We start from the raw sequence: 24,220 nt of genomic DNA on the forward strand, positions 1-24,220 counted from the left end.
CTTTACCTGTCCGTTGGAAGACATGGACCCGCTGGGCGCCCACCTGTCTGGCTTGGTTGGCTACCCCCAACTACCACTGCTCCACCAAGGGGAAAGGGTTCAGGGGACATGGCTTCTGCAACACGCTGGGCAGGTGAGGGGGTGCTGGGAAGGGGGCTGGTTAGAAGCCCACTCACCACACCTCCCAGAGCCTGCGCGTGTGGACAGGGGACGGCTCGCTGGGACCAAGACCCACGTGAGGCCGGGTAGTGTTCAGCTCCTCCAGGAAACGCTTAGCAGTCTCAGCAGAAGTTACCCCACAGCAGAGCCTGGAGGTTGAGGACCCTAATTCCATGCTCCAAGGGTCCCACCCCAGAGGCCACGATGCGGGAACAGCTCAGGCTCCCCGACCCCATGTCCCAGAACTCAAGGTCTGAGCAGCAAGAGTCTTAAACTGTCTTCCTTTATTTGTTTATATTTGCAATATGAAACAGAAGCTCGGCACAAACACACGCACACTCACGCCAGCCTGGGGAGAGGGAGCTGGGACAAGGTCACTTGGCAGCTGGGCTGGACCCCAGACCCTTGGGAGTAGGACGGGGACCCCAGCCAGACCCCCACCCCAGAGTCCATGGGAGATGGGGGGGTCTCAGTGAGTGCGTGAGGGCCCCAAGGGAATGTCACTGGGGAGGCCCCCTGGGACCAGGACCCCCAGCTCCCTCCCACAGAGCTGGCTGGGCCAGGTGGAGGGTCTTTTAGCTCCCAGCCTGGGTCAAAGTGCAGGGTCCGAGGCAAGGGGATTTGGGCAAAGGCACGACCCCCACTCGGGCCCTCCCCCAAGGTGGACCTGAGCTGAAAGGCCAAGTGTGGGTGTGGGCGTCTGCACCGGAGGGTGGGTGGGCATGGTGGGAGGGGAGGGTGGGTGGCAGCCTCAGGACCCTCACCACAGCGGCCCCAGTGGGACAGGGTGAAGGTCCAAGCCACTGCCACCCAGTCCTGCTTCCTTCTGGCTCCCCGCCTACCCACTCTCTCCCCCCTCGAGATAGATATATATATATATATATATATATGTATATATATATATATATATACACACACACACACACATATATATATATATATATATATACACACACATAATATATAATATAGGTCTCTCTCTCTCTCTCTCTCTCTCTCTATTTGACTCTATTCTAGGAGACAAAACTCCATAATTTCTTCTCTCAGTGCAAATGGGGGTGGGGTGAGGGGCCTGTCTCCCTGGCACCAGCCTCCTGGGAGTCCAGAGAGGACCTGGGGTGGGTAGGGTAGGGATGGGGTGATGGGGCAACAGGGCCACTGCGGAACCTGCCCTGCCCCCACCCGGACAGGGTCCACGTGGAGTACGGAGGATTTGGCTGCCACCACTGGGACCAGGCAGTTACCTGGGAACCGAGAGGAAGACCCACGTGAGGAGCCTGCCACCCTGTGGCCACCCCGTGAAGTTCCTGCCTGCCCTGCCCCAGCCCACCCTCTGCCCCCAGCCCCACCACTCACTGGGAGCCCGGGGACGCCGGCCCTCCTGGGGCAGAGCCATTGGGCATCGGAAGTGGCTCGAGGGCCAGGGCACTGTTGGGGGAGAGGGACGACATGGGGAGGTCAGTGCCCCCTACGTAACACCAGCTGCCCTGTGAGGCTGCACCATGCTTACCTCTGGCTTCGGGGGAGCCCCAAGGACTCTGGGCTCTTCACCCCCTCCGTGGTCTGGGGGTGCTGGTGGGCCCTGGGGGCTGGGACAGAGGTAGCAGGGTCTCTGGTTGCACTGTGGGGGGACCCGTGGGGTTACTGTCACTGACACCCTCCTGGGCACTCTCATCCCTCAGCCCCCTGCTTGTGTAAGCAGGGAAGGAGTGCACGGCTCAGGGGCGTCCCTCACATCCGAAGACCCCTGGGAGCCGCCCACCGGCAGGAGCAGCTCAAGGTTAGCGGGACACGAGCTCTGCACACTCCAGCCCCCTTCTGATCCTACTGGGCCTTCCCACCCCAGGGCTGAGTGCGGGACCCTGGGATCCAGGATCCTCTCTTGTGGCCATGTGTGGGCACAGGCACAGCCCTAGACCTTCAGCTTCCCGAAGCTCTGAGGCAGTGGCACACACCTGCGGGGAGGAGGGTCCTGCAAGGGCCACGTGGATTAGCTCCAGGGCAGGGACAGCCCAGGGACCAGGCTCTACCCGCCGCCCCAGATTCTCCCCTTCTTGGCCCCCTAGTGGCTGCTCCCTAGCCAGTTACCTGTCCAAGGAGCTGGGGGCGGAGTGCGTCCCTCTGAGGGTGGTCTGGAGGTCCCCAACACTGACCAAGGCCTGGCAGGGGGCTGTGCGGAGTAGAGTGGCCCAGAGATGTGAGACTCGGCGAGCTTAACACCAGCCTCGCTCCTCAGGACCAGGTGTGGACAAGGCCAGGGGACAGCTGTGTATGGGAGGGCTGAGGGTGAGGTGGGCAGGATGGGGAGTGGGTAGAGAGCGGCTCACCCGAGGGCTCCGCTACTTTGCTGCCGTCTGTGGCTTCCTGAGGTGCTGAGGAAGGGATGGGATCCTGAGACCTAGGAGGCAAGAGAAGGAGCCTAAGGTGCAGCCCCCCCCGCCGCCCTGCAGCTGGGGTCGGCGCTGGAGCTTAAGGCAACCAGGCCCTGGGCACCCACCACTAGGCCTCACCTGAGCTGCAGGGTGCTGGGGGCTGCAGGGCCAGCTGGGCTCGGGGTAGGGAGGTCCAGGGGCCCACTGCGGGGCTCCTGTGGGGCAGGGGGCCCAGAGTGCAGTTCCTTCTCCCTGCAGGCTTGGGGGCTGGTCGGGGCATCCACAGGCACTGGGTCAAAGGTTGCTGTCCAGCTGGGGCCTGGAGAGGGAGAGCAGCACAGGGGTGAGCAGAGGCAGACAGCCAGATGCACCTGACCACGCCCGCCCCGCGCATGCACCCACCCGGAGGCTGGGGGCCGGGGCTGGGATGACAGGTGGGCCCAGCCCTGCCACGGGCCACCCGCCGGTCACCATCCTCGTCGTCCTCATCGTCCTCGTCGTCCTCGTCGTCCTCACTGTCTGTGCTGCCTCCGCTCCTGCCCCAGGGACACCTGTCAGTCAGCCACTGTGCTGGGCACCCTTCTGACCCCACCAAGGCCAGCCCCAGGCAAACGATGGGAAGGAATCAAAGGGATGGAGAGGAGGGGGCAGCGGGGAAGAGGCCCAGAGAAAGAGCCCATGTCCCATGGTGGTGGGAAGGCAGGTGGGAACTTGAGTGCCCTCTGGAAAGAGCGCGGCCAGCAGCACAGGGGCGGAAAAGTCCCGCCCAGCCCTCAGCAGGAACGGGGACACCTCCCACCCCCTGCACAGCTCTCGAAGGGAAGGCTGACTCCGCACTCTTCCTCCATCCATTATAGCCTCGGAGGAGGGCAAAGTCCAGCAGCGCAGCTGCTCCAAACGTAACGGCTGAGTGTTGACTAACACGCAGACACCGTGTCCAATGGGGAACCGCTAAGCAAACGTGGATGCTGCTCCACGGTCACTGACTGCCGTGACCAGAAGGGGCTTGTCCGCACAGTGAAAACGAGCCAGACGCTTGGGTAGACAGACAGGGTAGAGGGAGCTTCCTGAACCTGGAAACCTCAGAGGGCATCTCCAGAACCCACAACCCATGTCACACTCAACAGGGAGACCCGATGTCCCCCCAGATCAGGGAAGTGATGTGGGGGCCTGCTCTTCCCACTTGGAAAGGAAGGAGCAAAACTATCTCTAACTGCAGAAAGGGTGATTTTGTATATAGAAACCTAAGGAGTCCTCTAAAACTGTTAGAAAAAGCAAGTTCTGCAAGAATGCAGGATACAAGATCAATGTGCGAGAGACTTTTATTTTTACACACTTATGACAACTTCAAAATGACTTTGAGAAAACAATCCCACTCAGGATTGTATCAAAAAGAATAAAACGCTTAGAAATAAAATTAACAAAAGCAGCATAAAACTTATACTCTGAAAACTACAAAACACTGTGAAAAGTAATGAACACCTAAATAAATGTAAAGACATCCCATGTTCATGGACTGGGAGACAAAATATTGTTAAAATAGCAACACTCCCTGAACTGCCCTATAGATTCAGGGCAATTCCTCTCAGAGTCCCAGCTGGCTTCTTTGTTGAAACTGACAAACTGATCCTAAAATTCACCTGGAATCTCAAGGAACCTGGAATGATCAACACAACTTAAAACAGAAGAACAAACTGGATGCTCACATTTCCAATTTCAGAACTCACTACGATGAAACAGTAATGAACCAGAAGACAGAGGCCAGAAATAAACACTTGCAAGTACAGTAGAAAGATTTTTGACAAAGGTGTCAAGACCATCCAGTGAGAGGGGAGTCTCTTCAACACGTGATGCTGGGACACTGACATTCCCACACACAGAAGAATGAGGCTGGACCCTCCCACCTCACACCACATCTAAAAAACTAGCTCAAGCTGGATCAAAAACCTAAACGTTAAAAGCTGACATTGAAAACACAGGGATGCATCACAACCTTGGATTTGGCAATGACACCCGTAAGTGCAAATCAACTTGGCAGTCACACAATGACACACCAGCGGATGGCAAGTGACACACAACCACACCCACCCGAGGGATAGGCCTCACATGTAGGAAGAGGCAAAATCTATAGGGCAAGAAGTCAGGAGAGCGTCACCCTCGGAGGGCGGCCAGCAGAAGGCACGGGGGTACAAGGATGGTTCTGCTCCCTCCTCTGGGTGCTGGCAAAGGGATGTCCACGTGTCCGGACACTTAAGATCCGTCTACTTGTCTGTATGCTAGTCACCCGTCAATTTAAAAAGTTAAAACACTCTAACCCTCAAATCAGAAGCCACAGGGGTCAAGGTGCAGGCCCTGAGTTGGTATTCACATTGGCAAGTCTATGCCACCCAAATGCATTTAGTCAGTGATTCTGGGGCCAACCAGTAAGAGAAAAAATAATGTACTTCTTGTACAAAGAGCAGGTCACAGCTTACTGACCCGCATGCTGGGACTGTGAGGGACAATCATCGTGTCTCCTTTCACTGGAATTTGGGAAAGGAGCTGACAGGACACTTACTGCCCTTTTGGGAAGAACACCTGCCCGACAGCTACCGCAGGGGAGAGGAGAGTGGGGGTGGGGGCAGATAATGGTTCCATTCGCACCTGGACCAAGCTGTACCTGAAGGACCCACCTACCGTTCCAGCCTTGCACAAGCGGTTATCCTACTCCTTTTGTAACTGAACTTATCTGAATTGGGTTTTTATCACTCACAATTGAAAGCGCCCCAAATAACAGACACACTACCTTCTCCTTATTTTTCTCACTCACTCCAGCTGATGAAAACCATTTTACATGGGCCCTGTGGCCCTGCTGTGCTGGGGAGCCTGTAGGAGGGTACTCACCGCACACCCAGGGGCTGGCCCAGGCGGGCCCCCCTGGCCAGCTGGCCGCCCTGCCAGGCACCATCCTCTCCATCAGACCCCCCTGAACCCTGGCCCTCTTCCTCGTCCTCCTCCTCATCATCGAACTGCTGGATCCGGTCCTTGTAGCATATCTCAAGCAGGTTGGCGTTAGGCTGCGGGGGCGGGGGGGGGCGGTGGTGGTGAGGTGAGCTGACTGCCTGCAGCCCACCCCCACCAGCAGGGGTCGGGGGCAGCACTCACGTTGTCGTCGTCGGCATTGAGGGAGAAGGTGATGTTGGCCGTCTTGTCGAAAGGCGCACTGCGGGAGAAGCACAGGGGCACTGAGGGGAGGCTCGGGCCACTTCCCCCTCTCATCCCCTTGCTGGACGACCCTCGCTCTCCTCGGGCCCTGTACCAGCGAACGCACCTCCTCGCTAAAGCTGATCTATAACCCCATATCAACTCTGGCAGCACCCTCCATCAGCGCAGATGTCTGCAGAGCGGAGTTAAGTGAGTCACCCAAGCTGCACACCCCCAGCCGAGTGAGGTCCCACAAGGAGACGGGGTCAGGCCCCACCTAAGACTCCTGAACCTTGTTTCCTCTACCGTAAAATAAAGGACACAGAACCTAGCTGGAGAGGTTGTTTTTAGGGTCTGAGATCATATGCTGGGTGAGATTATTCATTTTCTATGTACACACTTCCCACAGGACACAGCTCACTGTTCACAGTGACTTTACTGGATGCAGCCTCACACGGGCCGCCCCACACAAAGCATCGCCCCAGCCCAAAGAGGGTCAGTCTGGGCCAAAAGAATCAGCCTTGGAGCTGAAACAAAAACGCTTCTGTGTGGGCCCCACTGCCAGCCCGAGGCAGGACCCGGATGGGGGCGAGTGATCCTAGGGATCACGGGGAGTGCAGTGCTCGTCATCTCCAACTTCCAGCCTTGCAGTGTCCACATCCACCCACACCCATCTCTGCTCAATTCTTTCTCTTTCAGAAGGCCTCACAGAAGTGCAATTCCTGGGTTAAGGAATTAAATCCATGCATTTTAAATACTGACACAAATTGTGGAAAGAGATTTGTCAATTTATACTCCTACCCGCAGACTGTGCAATTTTTCAACAGCCTCCTACTTGTTTTGTTTGCATCCTGCACCCCCTTTTTTTCCTGGGGCACCAGTCCATCCTTCTCCTGTTCTGTGGAAAGAGCACTTTGTATCTATGCCGAGGTCCGGGCTCCACGCCATGTGGTAGGGATCCTCCCCAGGTTGTTATCTGTCTCTCTGATTCAGGAAGTACATTAACAATCTCTGAGTGCTGACTTGGCACAGCCATCGTCCAAGCACGTGATAAATGGACTCACAATCACCACCAGGGCAGGTATTCTCATCTCCTTCACAGAGAGGGAGCAGCCCGCACGCACAGCTGGTAGGCCCAGCAACCAGAGCCCTGTGAACAGCTAATTCAGCCCTGAGATGAAAGATACTCATCCATTTTCTGTTCCAGAATGCTTCACGGCTTTACTTTTCTCTCACGTTTAAAGCTTTTAACCTCACTGGGATTTATTTTGACGGAAGAAGCAACACAATTTCATCCCAAAAGGGCAGCCGGCTAAGCTGAGGCCATTCACCAAGTGTCACCACCCCCGCCAGGAGGGGTGGTGTCTTCCTTGGCCGGTGTCCTTCCTCTCCAGGGGGCCTCCCAGCACTGGGCGCTGTGCGGGACAGAGCAGCAGCAGACACGAACCTCACTTCTGAGTCCTACAGGGTCTCTGTCTCGCTGTGGGCCCGAGAGACCACAGCTGACCCTCCCACAGTAACTGGTGAGTGCCCTGGGGTGAGTGACAGCACTGCGTCCCGGCTGCAGATGGGATCCTGAGCCCTGAGCAGAGGGTCGTCATGGCACATAACTAGGCAACACCTGAGAGGGCCCGGCATGCTGCCTGTGATGAAACAGACCAGGCCAGGGCCCTGGCCCCCACATGCAGCCCTTAAGGGGCCAGCCGGGCCTTTCTGTCACTACCCAGCTCAGGAACACCCCCACGGCACGCCCTTCGGTGACTGTTCCACTTTTTCTTGGGTGTCATGGACTCATCTTCTACTCTGACAGCACTGGCTGCGCCGGTCACTGAGCACGTCCCCCAGGAGCCTGCATGGCCCCCAGGGTCCAGTGTGAGTCCACAGGCGGTGGCTCCGCTCCCACCCCGACACAGTCTCCCCTTCAGATTCTCGCTGCCTGACCTTCCTTTCACTATCTACCCATTGCTGTCGTAAGGCTGCTCGTGAAATTGACAAAACACTAAAACTTTTAATTTTTTCTCTGTCAGCAAAAAACTTGGACAATAAAGAACGTAGTTCACGAGCGCAAGGCCAGAAGCGACTGCTGTCAGTGTTACCGTACAAACACAAATAATCAGACCTGGTCATTGAAAACCATCTCTCACGAGGCTCTGAGGCCTCCACGGGGGGAGGTAGGCCAGCTCTGAGTCTGCGAGTGTCTGTCCCACAAGCTCCGCAGCCCAGCTCTGCACAGCCAGCCCCCGTGTCCCAGGACGCCCACGCCTCCTGCCTGGTCCTCAAGAGGCGGGAAGAGGGCCCGAGGCCAGCTGCTCTCCAGGCTGAGCCCTAGCCTAGTGGGGCTAGGCGGGCAGTGGGGACACTAGGAGGATGCGGGGAGGACGGCAGGAGGAGCACGCTGCGGCAGCGCGTGCTGACTCGCCACCTCACGTCCCTCGTGTCACGCGGCCGGCGGGCCCCGCCTGCCCCAGCCTTGCATGGGCCACACTCACTTTACGCTCTCCTCCTGCTCCCCGAACTCCTCGTCATTGAAGCCAAAGTGGTCGATGAAGGCTGAGGTCATGCGCTGCATCTGGAAGTCCATGAAGGCCTGCCAGGGTGCAGGGGGCAGTCAGTGCCCGGCGTCCAGAACAGCCTCCCCGCCCCGCCCCCCCACCGCCCCCACCTGCTGCAGCACTGCCTCCTCTGGGAAGTTGAACTCCTTGAGCCTGTCGTCCTCGTCGTCGCTGGAGGAGTGCAGGTGGTGGGTGTTCACCTGGGCAGCGGGGGTGGGGTAGGGCAGGGGTCAGGGCCTGCGGAGCCCCCAGAGAGGACGCGCACGAGCTGGGGCTGTGGGGAGGGGCGTCCAGGCTGGACCAGAAGGAGGAGCACCGGCGAGGGCCGACGTGGGCGCGCCTGGGTGCAGGGGCCTCACCAGGTCCACGGTGTTCTTCTTGTTGGTCTCCGCCAGGGGTCCTGACACGAACACCTCCCACCGCTCCCGCTGGTCCTCTGGCAGCTCTGCTGGGGGAAGGGGGGTGTGAGGACACAAGGCCCCGGGCGTCCAGCCTCCTCCCGCCCCCGGGCCAGCCCCAGCCCTCACCCTTCAGCAGCTGCCCCAGCTGCTCGGCGTTGGGCCCCTTCTCCGAGTTCTGCGCCAGGGCGTTGGCCACCCTTGTCAAGTGGCCCATGTAGCCTTTCCGAGGGCCCCCTGCGGACCTGGGCGAGAGGGGCCGCGGCTGGACACAGACCCGCCCCGCCCGCCCAGCCCTGCCCTCCCCAGGGAAGGCCCTGACGCTCGCTCGCTCACTGCACACGGTCGTTCTCCTCCCAGGAGGTCAGGATGCGCTCCACCAGGCGGCACTGCTGCAGCAGCTGCGGGGGAGCAGCGAGGGGCTGGCGTGGGGTGGGACCACGGCTGGGCCCTGCTACCCCAGCCCACTTCCAAGCCCCTGGTCTGCCTACAAGGAGCGTGCAGCAAGTGTGCACACGCACGCTCCTCCTCTGCTCACCCAGAAATGCCCCCTGCCTGTGTGACGCCCGCTCAGCCCACCCAGCAAACCCCAGAGCCACTCCACCTGCCTCCAACTCCTGCTTGTCCACACCCCCAGTGCCCCACTGGTCAGCTCCTCCCTAGGCCCCGGGCTACAACCAGAAAGGCATCTCCACTAGCGTGGTGGCCATCACCCTGGGAGGACCCTTCCTAGTCCCCCACGACACCCACTGTCCCCCAAGGTCGCCACTCCACTCATCCCCACCCCCACACGTCACCCTCTACTTTCCAAGACTCTCGACCTAAGGAAGAGGCTGAGCTCCCAGTCCCTGGCACATGAATGGCCTGGCAGCACCCAACAGGCGAGGGGAAGGTGTGGGGCAGAGCCCACCCCCAGAGATCAAAGGGGGACCTGGGAGCCCCACTCACGTGTTTCACGACAGGGTTCTGGGCGGGTGTGTCAGAGCTGCTGTTGGAAGGAGGCCCAGAGCTCAGCATCGTGCTCACACACACCTCCACTTGGGCGTGCAAGAAATTGTTGAACACATAGTGGAAGAAGAGGTCCTGGGGGTGAGGGGCACAGGCTGGCTCGAGCGGCCCCCACCCAGTCCCCATCCTCCCCACCCAACCATCCCTCCACACAGTGCCCCCTCCGCCTCCTGCCCTTTGTCCCCTGTACCAGAAGGGTGTTGGGCACGTCCAGTGCCAGGAGCTCCTGGGTCAGGGCCGCATCGCTGGCACTCAGGGCGCTGGCCAGCAGCTTGACCACGTGCAACCGTGTGTTGCCCAGCGGTGGGGCCAGGGTGCCCCATGTCGTGCGCAGCGGCTCCAGCTGCAGGCACAGGAGAAGCTCAGTTCCTGCCCCAGCACTGCCCTGACGGCGGGGCGCCCTTGTTGCCACCCCCTCCCCCACGCACCCTACCCACCTCAGGCGGCTCTAGCAGGAGTTGGTGGAAGCGGCTGAGCCGTGGGCGCAGGGCATGCAGGGTCCCCACGCTGGACACGGCGTTGTCCAGGGTTGCCTGGGCCAGAAGCTCCAGCTGCCCATCCACGCTGCTGAAGAAGTTGTTCACAGTCACAGACTCAGACCTGCAGAGGGACGGCAGAGGGCAGAGTGAACCACCCAGACAGCCTGTGCACATGCCTGTGTGTGCACACGTCTGCACGTGTGGGCCACACCTGGGAGGGAGTGAGAAGCTGCTGCCCTTGGGAGCCCGGGATCCTGGGGGCAGTGACCCGCCCCAGCAGCCCGGATCCTAAAGACCAGCTCGAAGCTACAGGCGGTCTACTCACCCTGTTTCCTCGTCTGCCAGAAGGGAACAAGAGGACTCCCCTCCGGAACCCTAGTGACCCCCACCCCGGAACTGAAGGGTGGGGCTCCGAGGGGTCACCTGGGGAGGGAGGCCAGCCTCTCACCTGGGCCTCCTGGGCTCCAGCAGCGTCAGTAGCACCTGGATTCCACTCACGATGACGGACTGGCTCTGCTCCCCCTCCAACATGTTGCTCAGAAGCTGCTCGATCGTCTCCTGCCTGGGGCGGGGGTGGCAAGCGTCAGGGAGGAGGGCCCCCAGATGGCTCCCCCTTCCCTCTGGACTGGGCACCACCTGCAAACCCACTTCTCCAGGGTGGCCAACAGCTGGTCAGGCTCCGGGCTGTCCTGCACTTGGATCATCTGCTCCCGGCACAGGCGGATGATGTCGCACAGGGACTGGGATGCGTTGGAATGTTGCTGGGGGAGGGGGGAGACAGAGATGACACTCCGGCCCCGCCCTGGTGTCAGGAAGCCCCACAAGCTGAAGACTGGGCACCCGCCCCTGAGGACAGAGGGTCACACAGACCCCGGGACACAAATGCCGAGGGAGAGAACAAAAGCACCAAACACTGGGAAGGCAGAGACGACAGAGAGAAAGGGAAACCAAAGCCGACTTCCTGGAAAAGGAGACACCCCACACAGACACCACACTATGCACAGTAGCTACAGAGGAGAACAACTTGGGCATCCACTACCTGGTGAACAGATAAGCAACTGTGGTCTATCCACAAACTGAAACGTTCTTTGGCCTTAGAAAAGGATGAAGCGCTGACACACACTACAACGTGGATGAACACAGACAACTTGGCACTAAGGCAAAGAGGCCAGTCACAGAAGACCCTGCATCATGCAATCCGAAACGTCCAGAACAGGCAAACCCAGAGACAGAAAGCAAACTGGGTTGGTGGGGGCCCAGCAACCACGAGGGAAATGGGGAGCGGCAGCTAATGGGTACAGGATTTCCTCCGTGGAGTGATGAAAAATACTCTAAAGTCAACATGGCAAGGGCTGCACAACCCAGTGAATATACTAAAAGCCACTGAATCCTATATTTTAAATGGGTGAGTTAAACTTTATGTAATAAAGTTTATGTAATAAAGTTTATGTAATAAAGTTGCTGCAAAATAAACAAAGAAAACCATAAGCAGAGCTCTGAGTCTAACCCAACAGGTGCTTCCAGGGCCCACCCACACAGACCCCCGGCCCATGCAGACCAACCAGGCCAGGGCCACACTTCAGAGCCCCTCACAGATGCCCTGCCACCTGGCTCATGGCAGATACCCCTAGTCCCTCTGCCACAAAGGCCTGGACAGTCAACACTCTCCCAGGCCAGGCACTGGCTGAGTGCCTGGTGCTGACTACCTGCGCCTGTGGACCTCTGCCTACAAGCCAGTGGGCCGGGCGGACAGACTCAGGGCTCCTGGGTGGCTTCTTTGAAGGACAGGCAGAGCTGATCCAGGCACAAGAGACGGGAAGAGCCACCAGGCCACAGAGCAGGCAACAGAGGGGAGGAGGAGAGGGGCCCCTGAGAAGGGCAGCAGCGAGGGGCCAGGGCCAAAGGACCCCCTTCAGAGCCCTGACCCCTCAAGGGATGATGGGCCAAGTTCCTGAGAAACGTTCCATGTGTGTACACCCGTTTTCTGTTCTCAGCAGGAGCCCCCCGCTCAAATACACACAGTTCCAAATGCTTCCTTTTCTCATCAACTCGTTTAAGAAGGGAGTGGAGGGACAAGTTGGTGTGGGGCGGAGGCTGGAAACATCAGGTGGGCGGGCTGCACTCACATTGTCGTCCTTCGATGGGTGGATCTGCTCGATGAGCCGCTGGACAATCTTCTCCTCATTGAGCCACTGGGGGCGAGAAGGTGGAGCTCCGCTCACTGACCCCGCTCCTGCCGCCCGCCCCTGCCCAGCTGCCCCGCTGCAGCCCCTCAGCACTCACATTGACCACGTCCTGCCTCAGCTGCGGCCGCTCCACGCAGGTGAGGAGGCGCAGCAGGAGGTCCATGATGGCCGAGGTGCCGATGTGCTGCAGCAGCAGGTCCACAAAATCGTCCTTCTTCCGCAGGAAGGACACGAGCTGGGGACACAGGGACTGGCACGTCAGCGCAGGACCCGGCCCCACGCCCACCCGCCCACCCTCCTCGGGGCCCCAGGCACCTGGTCGGTCTTGCGGTTGATGAGGACGCCCATGACCTTGCTGAAGAAGCTGGCCAGCAGCGGGTTGAGTTTGCCGCTGCTCTGCAGGAAGCCGTAAAGCCGGTGCAGGAGGGACTCGTCCGCACCCAGTGCGTCGTTGATCTGGGGCACGTCCGACGTCAGGATCTCACAGGCCACGCTGGGGTACCTGACACACCCAGAAAGGGCCGGGGAGGGCACGGTGGGGGCGGAGGCCAAACCACCCCGCCTCCCAGTCGCAGCCCATTCATGCTCCCCACCCCCCAAGGCAGCATCCAGCCTCCTGAGCCTGGACCTGACCCCCTATCAACACCTGTCCCTCTAGTCCCTCTACCCCCAACCCTCCAGTCTGACCCAGGCCCAGCCCCGATGACCCTTCTAAAATCCAACCTCATCCCCTCACCTCCTTGTACAGACAGGGAGAGGACTGCCCCACCCAGTTTGCCACCCAGGGCCCTGGGGGACCACAACCTTCTCCAGCTCTGCCCCATAAACTATAAGGCCTCTGGGAAGCGGGTTCCTTGAGGCACGGCAGGGACCCCAGGGGCAGCTCGGCACAGGTGTCAGAATGAAGGCTCCCTGCTACTATGAGCAAAAGCCCAGTCCACGGGGCCACTGGACACACTCAAGGGGGTACAGAGGCCGGGCGAACAAAGCAAAGAAGGGAGAAGACACACGTGGGGGCAGGTAAGTGACAAATGAACACTGGGGGACACGGGACACTCTGCTGGCCCCCCAGAGGTCCCCACTGTGCACCAGACCCCAAAGCAGCTGGCAGCACCTCACAGACCCCCACTTCACAAAGGGCAAAGTGAGGAGAAGCAGTCACCCACTCCCCATGTGGCTCAAGATCTCCGGGGACAGAAAATGCAGAGCTCGTAAGGACCACCTGTGTGTCTATAGTGTGAGGGGCCAGGGAGAGGGCGACACCAGGGAACCAAGAGGATTGTCCAGGACAGACTGAGCAGGGCTCAAGAAGGGCAGCAAAGGGACTTCTCTGGTGGTGCAGTGGTTAAGAATCCACCTGCCAATGCAGGGGACACGGGTTCGAGCCCTGGTCTGGGAAGATCCCACATGCCGCGGAGTAACTAAGCCCATGCTTAGTTACAGCGGCAACAAGAGAAGCCACTGCAACGAAGAGTAGCACCTGCACCCGCTCGCCGCAACTAGAGAAAGCCCGCACACAGCTATGAAGACCCAACACAGCCAAAAATAAATAAATAAATAAAAAAGAAGGGCAGCAGAGACCAGGGCAGACAGAAGCCTCCCGTCATGGAGACGATTCCTACTGACCCTCAACAGGGCCCTGTCCTCTTCGCCCACCCTCTCTGGCACACCCGAGGGCCCTATGGTGGGAGGGAAGGGCAGAAGAGCATGGGGGAGGGGGCACAGGCACACCCTTAGCACCTGGCGTCACACTGGGCACTGGGGACGTGGGGGGTGAGGGGGCAGGCCTCACGCTGCCCATCCTCCAAAAAGGGAACAAAAATCCAACTGAATAAACCATGGAAATAAAGTGGGGGTGGGGTGTGGGCCAATGAAACACACTGCCCAAACACAGCACCCCTAACAGCTGGGGAAGGGTCCTCGGGTTCGTTCTGCCCATCCCTCCGTCTGGGAAGTCCCGTAACAAAAACGGGAGTCAACAATGTCCACAGCAAGTCGGGGTGTCCCACTGTGGGGGACCGACAGGGCGGGGCTCACTTGTAGCGCAGCCGCTCCTCGCCACTGGCCGGCGGCTCCTGGGTGACCCAGGCCACCATGGCCTGCAGGTGTGGCGGCTGCAGCAGAAAGTCCAGCAGCTTTCGGTTGACGACCTTGCATTCCTGCAGCACGTCCTCCTCGTCCAGCAGCTCGGGCAGGCTCAGGTCCTCCCGCTCCAGCAGCGTGTCGAGGTGCGAGCTTGTGTGCAGGTCAAACTTCCAAAACATGGCGCCCTGCGGGCAGGGGCTGTCACATGTGGGGTCCGACCCCGCCCGCTTCCCTCCACCTCCCAGCCTACGAGGACCACCCTATGGGCGACTGTCCTGTCCACTGCCGAGCCCCCAGGCTTGGGGAAGACCCCCGGGTGCGACCACACACAGGCCCCGTGGAAAACAGCCCCGACGCTGTGCACGGAGCCACCATGATCCTGTCCCCCGCAGGGCCTGTGTCCACTGTCCCCACATCTAGGCTGGAACTGTGCTCATCCTGGAACCTCTGGCATCAGACTCGCTTCAATCTGCATTGCCGAACAAATTAAAATGCCCCATGACAGCCAGCACGGTTGCCATCCAGCCCAGCAATCTCTGTGCTGTGTGCAGGGTGTGGGGTAGGGGCAGAGGGAGGAAGGTCTGCTACGTCTCCAGGCTGTGGCCACTGCCTGGACACTACACACACACACACCCCAAGCCCCCGTACCCAGTGCCACGACAGGAAGAGGAAAAGTTTGAGGGGAGGGGGTGGCAGCTCCCAGAACAGCCGCTGCCCAGGGCCAAAAGGAACCAGGACAGGGAACCACCTTAGCAGGAAGGACGGAAAGCCAGCGCCCAGCACTGGAGGATGGCAGCTCACTGGCCAGCACTGGAGACCCTGTACGCCTGGCTGTGGTCCACCCCACCCGGCATTGGCCTTAGGGCCATCTCGGGTGCAGCACTGACCAGGTGCCAGGCGGGTCCAAGCCCTCGACCAGCAGGGATTTGGCTGCTCCTCTGAAGATTTCTATAGGCTCCCAGCGTCGACCACCGGGTAGACACCCGCCCTGAGCTGGCCGCCAGTTCCCAGGTCACTTGCTGCCCACTCAGGTTCCCTATGCACCGGGTGCTGTGCCTATGGCCCTCGGGAGGGGCTGTGGTCAGCCCACCGTACGGGCAACCATACCCGGGTAAGCTGGGCCCCCCAAGCACCGTGCAGGCGCTGACCAGAGCTCACACACGTCAGCCACCTCGTGGAGACCACCTGAAGCAGAGACCACTGAAGACAGACCCAGAGACCAGGATGCCCCTCCCGGAACCTCCCAGATGCACACGCCAGTCCCTCTCCTACAAAGCCCTCCCTCGCCGTTTCTGGCCCACACCATCCCAACCACGGAGAGCATGCCTGCCAGACGGGGCACCAGCCCAGGGGAGAAAGACGCTCGACTCGGGAAGCAGCTGGGGCTGAAAGCGGGGCAGAGCTGGGTGGCACGTGTGGCCGCGGGCAGGCGACTGGCCTTCTGCCCCTCGGTTCCTTCAAGACGCCACCAGCATCCAGCTCTCCCTTCCAGCCTCCTCAGGAGCCTCACTTATCTCCTCCCAGCCCTCAGGGTGACTTCTCAGTGACTGGGAACAAGTGGCTCTAAATCTGCAATCCCTGCCGGGACTCATGTCAGTTCCTAAGCCCTGGCCACCTACGGCTGAAGGTGGAGTGGACGAGCCATGACCTCGGGAGACAGCAGCAGACACCGACCCCAGACAGTGGGTGGACAAAGGGGGCACTTGAGGGCCCCCAGTCCCACAGGCCTCATGGGTCCTGTCCGACAGCATGCCGGGACCGCCCCCTTAGCCCTGCACCCCACCCCACTCAGGACGCTTTTCTGAAACACAAACGTGAGTACCTCATGCTTGCTCCCCCCAGGAGACCCTGAGGTGGCTCCCCTGTCTCCGCACGAAGACCCCGAGGGCCCCTGACCATCTCCTGGCGCTCCCCACCCAGGACCTCCTGCTCTTCAGCACTCACAGTCCCAGTCCTGTCTGAGGATGTGCACCAGGCTTTTCACACCTGCCACCCCCTTGGCCGACCCACCTCCATGTGTGTGCCGAGCCCAGGCCACGTCCCCTGGTACCACCCTTCCCCGAGCAAGCTCTGGCCTGGCTGCTCACATGTCGCCCCGCGACTGCCCTTTCAGGGCGCATCTCCTTCAGAGCCTGCAGCCCCCTGAGAAGCCTCTTGTGTGACGTCACTGCCTCCAGCCCTAGGCCTCTGGTTCTGCGGGAATGGGGGCATACTGCAGACAACACGCCAGACACATGAAGTGGACAAACCACGTTAGCTGCACCCCTGACACCGTTCCCAGGCCCACACAGCCATTATCTCAATCCACCCTCACAATCGCCCCCAAGGAAGGAACCGATGGCCCCATTTTACAGGTGAGGAAACTGAAGTACACCGAGGTCTGGGGGCTGGTGAACTGTGGAGATGGCACCCAAACCCCAGGAGGTAATTTCTCAGGGTGCAGGGCCTCATCCCATTAACTGGTGCCCAGCCACTGCCAATGAACACTCACAAAATAAGTGAGTGAGCTCAGGCCCGAGGTGGCTGCCAGCACTGGCTCTGCCCTGGCTACGGCCTTCCCTGACCTGGCTCTCACCAGCTGACACCCTCAAGGAGCTGAAGGCCAGCTCTTCCCTGGTCCCTGCGGGGCTTAGCGAAACGCTCAGCCTTGAGTCTAGCACTTACTCAGTGGACATCTCTGAGTTCAGGGAGGAAGGCTGGGCCAGATCCCTCACAGCCTGTACAGCCCTTACGCTGAATGTGCTCTGACAGGATGGTGGACAACGCAGAGAGAACCCTCCTTGCTGGGCTGCTGTGAGCACCCTGGACAGCACCTAGCACGGTACCTGGCATGCAATATGTGCTCAGAAACACTAACTGAAAGGCACCCCAAGTTTTCCCACGGACCCTGCTCCTGAGGCAGGAAGCTGACACACCTGTCAGGGAATCAGTAAAGGGACCCGCTCCCACCCTGTCTCCCCAGCCGCCACACTCAGAGGCTCCCTATAAACCAGTCACAGGTCGGGTGGGGTGGGGTAGGGGTGACCACCAGGGCAGGCACGCTGGGGATGGGAGGAAGGAGAGTGGGCTGAACCCGGTGCCAAACGTGGGTCCCTGTGTCGGAGTGAGGACCACTGCTCCAAAAGGAAATCAAGGCAGCACCCCCCGCTCTGCAAGTGCTCAGAGACCTGCCTTTGCACGAGGGCAATTCCCCGCTTCTGCCCAGTTCCCAGACCTCTGAGGGACCCTTCCACCGTCCTCTTCACTTCAAGACACAGCCGGGCCTGAATGGGTTTCCTGAGCTAGGTGGACCTGGGACCAGAATCACTTCAAGGGGCAGCCACTGCTGGGCCCAAGGGACAAGGAGCTCGCCATGGCGAGAACACCACCTCTTTCTACATCACAGCCTTGTGCGGCGATAAGGAGACCAGAGAGGTCAAAAGGCCACCCAGGTGGCAAGAACAAAGCCAATCACCAAAGACTACGTCGTATATTTCCATTTACATGAAACATCCAGAAAAGGCAAATCCATAGAGACAGAAAGCGGATTAGTGGTTTTCAGGAGATGGTGGACATGGGGGTGGGGGAGAAGAACTGCTAGCGGGTATGGGGTTTCCTTTTGGGGAAAGGATGTTCTAAAAAAAAAGTTCTAAAACCAATTGTATACAACTTTATTTGTCAACGATACCTCAATTTAAAAAATCCATTGTAGGACTTCGCTGGTGGCACAGTGGCTAAGAATCCACCTGCCAATGCAGGGGACATGGGTTTCAGCCCTGGTCCAGGAAGATCCCACATGCCGCAGAGCAACTAAGCCCGTGCGCCACAACTACTGAAGCCCGCGCGCTCTAGGGCCTGTGTGCCGCAACTACTGAGCCCATGCTCCACAACAAGAGAAGCCACCGCAGTGAGAAGCCTGCACACTGCAACGAAGAGCAGCCCCCGCTCGCCACAACTAGAGAAAGCCCGCACGCAGCAATGAAGACCCAACGCAGCCAAAAAAAAAAAAAAAGAAATAACTGGTTAAGCCACAAAATGTCTGGATTAGGATATACTGTCAAAATGGAAAGGAATAAAAAAGTCTATAATAGTCATTAAAATTTGAAAAAAAAATCCATTGTGGTGACTGATGATTACATAACTCTGAATAGACCAGAAACTGTTTAATTGTGCACTTTAAATGAATAAGTCACATATGGTGTATGAATTACATCTCAACCAAAAAACCAGTTATCAAAAACAAACAAAACCAAAGCTGCCTGAGGCTGCTGTGACAGGGCCAGGCCTTGGCCTTGCTCTGCATCCAAGACACCCCGAACTGACAAGCCGCCAGGGCAGAGCCGAAGCTGAGGCGTGAAGGCTCCACCTCGGAGCACACCCAGGTCCCCCCCTCACTGCCAAGGCTGTCCCTGAGCTAAGCAGGCCCCCCAGAGCTGGGGGACAGGGCCCTGCAACCCCTTCAGAGAACCTGTGCACCTGCATGGCACTGCATCTCTAATCAAGACGACTAGGTACAGCACTGTTATTATTCCAATTTGATAGCTGAGGAGATGGGGACCCGCAGGGGTCCAGCCACAGCAGAACCAGGACTCAGCGCCCTCTCCAGAGCACAGGAGGAAATTCTCAAGGCTGAGGCACGCCCACACACTTCCAAAGCATCTGGAGACGCTGCACAGGCTACGCTCCTCCCACCCCACCCCTCCCACCTGCTTCGGACAGCAGGTAGGACCTCCCTCCCAAAGCTGGCTTGCCAGAGAACGGAGAATGGAGAGCGGGTGCGGCGGAGGGCTGGGGGGTGCGGACTCCAGCGGCCTCAGAAACCAGGTGGCCCCTTAACTCTCAGAACCTCAGGTCCCTCCTCTGAAAATCAGAGAAGGCTGCAAAGATCAGATGCAGTCGAGTGGTAGTCAGTATCCTACAAACATCAGGTCTCAAGCTCTACGCAGAACAAAGATGCAGATGCAGGAGAAGTGGAAATAAGAAAACAGAAAAAAGAGAAAAACACTTTCCCCCGCCACAAACTCTCAATTCACTCTAGCCTCAAGTCCTGACAGTCAATCCCACCTTCCACTTAATGGAACTTCCTGGAAGCCCTGGGAACTGGACAGGAGAGGTGGGTTTCATTCTTACTCTCTAAGGGGGTGAATATGGGCAGGCACTTGGCATCCAAATGCCTTGTTTCCTCATCTGTGAAGTGGGGGCACAGCCATCAGGAAGGGCCATTTTATGAGAACAGCAGGGTCAGGCCAGTGGTCCTGATACAGCAGGTGCTCAGCAGGTGTTGGCCTTTCCTATCTGTCCCTGAGGCCAGGCGAGAGCCTGGACACTTCTGAGCAGGAGGGAAGGAACAGCCACTACCCAGGGTGACGGCGCTAAAAACAGAAGACCTGAGGAAATGCCCCATTTGCCTGAGTGACCGAGGTCACTCAAGTGCTGTGGTGGGCACCATACACCCCGCCACCCCCACTCGTTGCAACTTTTAGTGAACGTCAAGAAAACGGAAGTGACTACCTACTGGTTTTTAGCGACCGTTTGAAAACCATGACTCTGGCTGCAAACGGAAGAAGGGGAAACTGTAAATGAGAAAGGAAGCCATTAAAAACGAAAACTACCTCTCTCTCTGCCAGCTCTGCACCATCGCCCCAGGTTTCCTGCTTTGCTGCGTTGTTCTCAGGCCTCCGACACCAGCTGCCCCTCTCAGGAGCCTGCCAGCCCCTGGCCCTGCCTGGGCTCAGACAGGGCCCGACTGCAGCTCCCACAGAGCGTCCCCACTGCCGCTGCTGCCACTGTCCGTCCAAACACAGCCCCGCCTGCAAGGGAGCCCGTGGGCTGATCCTTTATCTGCCACCCCTTTCTCGCCTGCCCTGGCCCTGAAGCACCCGGAAGTGGAGGTCAAGTGTGAAGAGGCCTCTGGGAGGGCCTTGGGGCGGCCACCTGAGATGCCCAGAGACTCCAACATTGGGAGAAGCCAGCTCAGGCCTGCTGCCGCTGCTGCCCTCAGCCACCACAGGCCAACAGGCCCCTAAAGAGACAGCGGCCAGGCAAGCCGCAGGAGGGGAGAACCTGCTGCTGGTTGGCCAGCCCCCAGCCCCCTTGCAGGGCCCAGCAGGTCAGAGGACAGCAAGACCACCACCCTCTAACTGCCCCCCGTCCGTCAGCTCTCAGCCAAATCTGAAATGTAATGGGGGTGGGGGACTTCCAATTCCAGGAAGGGGACAATGGACAACAGCAGGACCCAACACAGACCCAGCAAGGTAAGTGGCGGGACATCCATTTGGAAGTAGGGGCCGCAGAAGCCAGAGGAGAGGGACCTGGCCAAGGCCACACGGGACGATGGGCTGGAACTTTCCTGTGGCTCATCCTTCCCATGGAGGGCTGGGGGAGTGGGGAGGCAGCAGTTAGGGGCAACACCTCCCACCACTCTGGCCCTAGACCACACCTGCCCAGGGGAGGTGGCAGCTCTGGTCCAATCCCAGAGGATGGAACAATTAGGAAACAGAAGAGAATGGGATACCCGGCCAAGGACTGAGGAGGGGCCCGAAAGCTCCCATTCAGTGCCATCTCCTGGATGGGTTCAAAGGGGAAAAGAGCAACGAATAGATCTTGAAATAGCTCTTGGAAATCAGAGGGCAGGAGTGAGTGTTATAGGGTGATCCAAAGTCAGAAAGGCCTGAGTTCCAATCTGCCTCTCCAAATTCCAATCTCTGGGGCCTTAGACCAGACCTCACTCCACTAAGCCTCAGTCTCCTCCCTGAGAGACACCTCGCGGCCACTGTAAGATGGCCCTTCCCATGGGAAGATCCACAAAACCAGTGTTGGGGGGAAACCATGGTGCAGCCTGCAAAGGAAGGTGTGTCCCCACCCCCCAGGTACTGAGCCTGCCCAAGCTCCCTTTCGGAGCCCGGCAATGCGGGGAAGGCTTCTGGTTTCCACCAGGGCGTCCAGGCCTCTCTCACCTCATCTCTTGCTGCAACCCGCATGGCGCTCAACACTCCCGCCACACCTGACTGCTCGGCTGCTCCCTCTGCCTTCCCTCCAGCTCTCTGGGCCTGACTAGCTAGCTCCTCGTGGGTCCTTCAGGCTTCAGCACAGACACCACTTCCCCCAGGAAGCCTCCCCTGACTGCGTTAGAGGCCTTCTCCACACTTGCACAGCTCCCGTGGTCACACTACGATGGCATCCAAGCGCTCTGCGACAGAACTTGCCTATTCGGTCGCCTGCCTCCCGCAGCAAGATGCCAGTTTCCCGGGACCTAGCATAAGGCCAAGCCCACAGCTAGAGATACTTCTCTTCTTTAATTTATTTTATTGAAGCCTAGTTGATTTACAATGTTGTATTAATTTCTGCCATACGGCAAAGTGACTCAGTTATACATACATACACATTCTACTTCATATTCTTTCCCATTATGGTTTATCCCAGGATACTGAATATAGTTCCTTGTGTTATACAATAGGGCCTTGTTGTTTCTGAGATACTTCTTGAACTGATGAAAACTGGAGTCCAGAGGGAAAAGGTGACCTGCTATGGTCACCTGGCCATGGATCCTGAAAAAACACTGGGTGGGTGGGTGGGTTGGGGGGAGACCAGCAGATTCTCCTTTACTGGAAAGAACAGTAGGTATCCCAACAAAACTAACTACTAAAAACACAAAAGTAAATGAAAGTACACAACTCAGAACATACAGCCGCTCACAGTAGCAAGAAAGCAAATAAGCCACAAGGATACAACACCCAAGCAAGAAAGCAGTTTCTCCACTGCAGCACTACTGACAGCTGGGCTGGAAAACACCGTGTTGTGGGGGGCTGTCTTCTGCACTGGAGGGGGTCGAGCAGCATCCCTGGCCTCCACCCACTAGATGCCAGTAGCATCCCCTGAGCTGTAACAACTAAAAATGTCTCCCACCATTAGTAAACGTCCCCTGGGGGATACCATCGCTCCCCGCCCCCGAGTTGAGAACCACTGCAATGGATAATCCCAAACTAAATAATAACCCTAAAAGCTCCCCATCCTGGTGCACTTCCTGTGCCTTGCTTTCTGCTACAGGCTTCTACAAACAGCACGCTGAATCCCCAGAACCACCCTATGAGGACAGCACTGACGTCAGTGCCACTCTACACCCCACTGAAGTTTCTTCTTTACAATTCTGAAGTCCGTCCCACACCTGACAACACATCTTCCTTTCCAGAAACATCCTGCCTTTCAGGCTGGTGTTACCGGTAACAACTGTGTCCTCGGCACTGACGTACAGGTATGTAAAACATCCAGCAAGAAAGACCCTAACCGGGTCACGTTCAAGGGCCTGGACAAGCAGCCTGACCAAGGTATTCCGCCCGCGCGCCCAGCACACCTGCACCGCAGGTGCGCAGACTACTCCTGGGTTCCCACCTTCACACATCTGCACGTGCTGTTCCTTCCACCCAGAAGGCCCTTCTTCCCACTTTCCATCTGTCAACTCCTACTCACCCTTCCTAGATAGAAAAAGCCACCCGCTGAGCCAGTCTCACCAGTCCCTCTGCTCTGTGGCCTCCACAACACCCCGAGTTACCTCTGTCACTACACCAGCAACGGTGACTGTCCGGCTCTGCCTTTGTTTCCCCCGGGCAGGGCCTGGGCTGCTCCCTCCCTCCCTCTGTGCCCTCAGCCGGCCTCACCTCACAGAAAGGGGACGGAGTGGTGGCTGCTCCACAGAAGCCTGGCTCCCTGCCCTCCTCACAGCCCGACACAGCAGGGCGCGGAGCCACGGCCAGGGTGAAAGCCTGACTACTCTAGTGTCCTGAGCCCAGGGTGAGAGGCAGAGCCCAGAGTCTACGAAGCAGGCATGGAAGGCGCGGGTGAGGCAGAGAGAGGGAGGGCAAGGGGTGTCCTGGGGAAGGGTCCGCGGGGGAGTGGGCCAGAGGGGAAGGGAGTGGGCTGGAAGCCCAGGGGCTTAGGGGGGTCAGAGGGGGAAGACACTAAAAACTACAGGGGGCACCCGTGGAATCACAGGAGGTGAGGAGGGGGGAGGCAGGACACGAGGTGAGGGAGGGGAAGGTGGAACAAAGAGACACTGAGGCAGGGGAATGGGCCTGAGAGGGGAAGGAAGGGTGGTCTGGAGGAGGAGAGACTAGGAGACGTGGGGGGCTGAGGGGGAGAGAGACAGGAGACTTGGGGGGCTGAGAGGGAGACAGGAGACTAGGGGGGCGGAAGGGGAGAGACTAGGAGACTTGGGGGGCTGAGGGGGAGAGACAGGAGACTTGGGGAGCTGGGGGAGAGAGACTAGGAGACTTGGGGGGCTGAGAGGGAGAGACTAGGAGACTTGGGGGGCTGGGGGAGAGAGTAGGAGACTTGGGGAGCTGGGGGAGACAGGAGACTATGGGGGCTGAGGGGGAGAGACTAGGAGACTTGGGGAGCTGGGGGAGAGAGACTAGGAGACTAGGGGGGCTGAGAGGGAGAGACTAGGAGACTTGGGGGGCTGGGGGAGAGAGTAGCAGACTTGGGGAGCTGGGGGAGACAGGAGACTATGGGGGCTGAGGGGGCGAGACTAGACTAGGGGGGCTGAGGGGGAGAGAGACAGGAGACTTGGGGGGTTGAGGGGGAGAGACTAGGAGACTTGGGGGGCTGGGGGAGAGAGACTAGGAGACTATAGGGGCTGAGGGGGAGAGAGACAGGAGACTAGGGGGGCTGAAGGGGAGAGAGACAGGAGACTAGGGGGGCTGAGGGGGAGAGAGACAGGAGACTTGGGGGGCTGGGGGAGAGAGACTAGGAGACTATAAGGGCTGAGGGGGAGAGAGACAGGAGACTAGGGGGGCTGAGGGGGAGAGAGACAGGAGACTAGGG

The 24,220-nt window shown here is 58.8% G+C and overlaps 2 protein-coding genes across 5 annotated transcripts; one reads left to right on the forward strand and one right to left on the reverse strand.

Annotated features, from left to right (window-relative positions):
- Positions 1–166: 166 nt before the first annotated feature.
- On the reverse strand, positions 167–14,607 carry PPP6R1 (protein phosphatase 6 regulatory subunit 1). 4 transcript variants are annotated; one of them, XM_033411831.2, is made up of 23 exons: positions 14,375–14,607; positions 12,653–12,839; positions 12,435–12,572; positions 12,278–12,343; positions 10,800–10,912; positions 10,600–10,713; positions 10,110–10,272; positions 9,863–10,015; positions 9,613–9,747; positions 9,001–9,065; positions 8,794–8,909; positions 8,626–8,711; positions 8,377–8,466; positions 8,204–8,301; positions 5,676–5,733; positions 5,415–5,587; positions 2,934–3,067; positions 2,670–2,850; positions 2,487–2,557; positions 2,248–2,329; positions 1,670–1,780; positions 1,516–1,587; positions 424–1,403 (listed from the first exon to the last, which is right to left on the reverse strand). In XM_033411831.2, exons 1-23 carry the CDS (start codon positions 14,599–14,601, stop codon positions 1,400–1,402), a joined length of 2,637 nt encoding a protein of 878 aa, XP_033267722.1. In that variant the 5' UTR covers positions 14,602–14,607; the 3' UTR covers positions 424–1,399. The 4 variants fall into 4 exon arrangements, with proteins under 4 accessions (XP_033267721.1, XP_033267722.1, XP_033267724.1 ...); XM_033411830.2 differs by lacking the exons at positions 424–1,403; positions 1,516–1,587 and adding an exon at positions 167–308; XM_033411833.2 differs by lacking the exon at positions 1,516–1,587.
- A 5,010-nt stretch (positions 14,608–19,617) lies between these two features.
- LOC105748742 (uncharacterized) lies at positions 19,618–23,346 on the forward strand. Its single transcript, XM_049703534.1, has 3 exons — positions 19,618–20,655; positions 22,448–22,503; positions 22,590–23,346. The coding sequence occupies exons 1-3, from the start codon at positions 20,620–20,622 to the stop codon at positions 23,179–23,181; spliced, it is 684 nt and encodes a 227-aa protein (XP_049559491.1). The 5' UTR covers positions 19,618–20,619; the 3' UTR covers positions 23,182–23,346.
- The last annotated feature ends 874 nt before the right edge of the window (positions 23,347–24,220 follow it).

This window comes from Orcinus orca, chromosome 20 (genome assembly GCF_937001465.1).
Source record: "Orcinus orca chromosome 20, mOrcOrc1.1, whole genome shotgun sequence".
NCBI lineage: Eukaryota > Metazoa > Chordata > Mammalia > Artiodactyla > Delphinidae > Orcinus > Orcinus orca.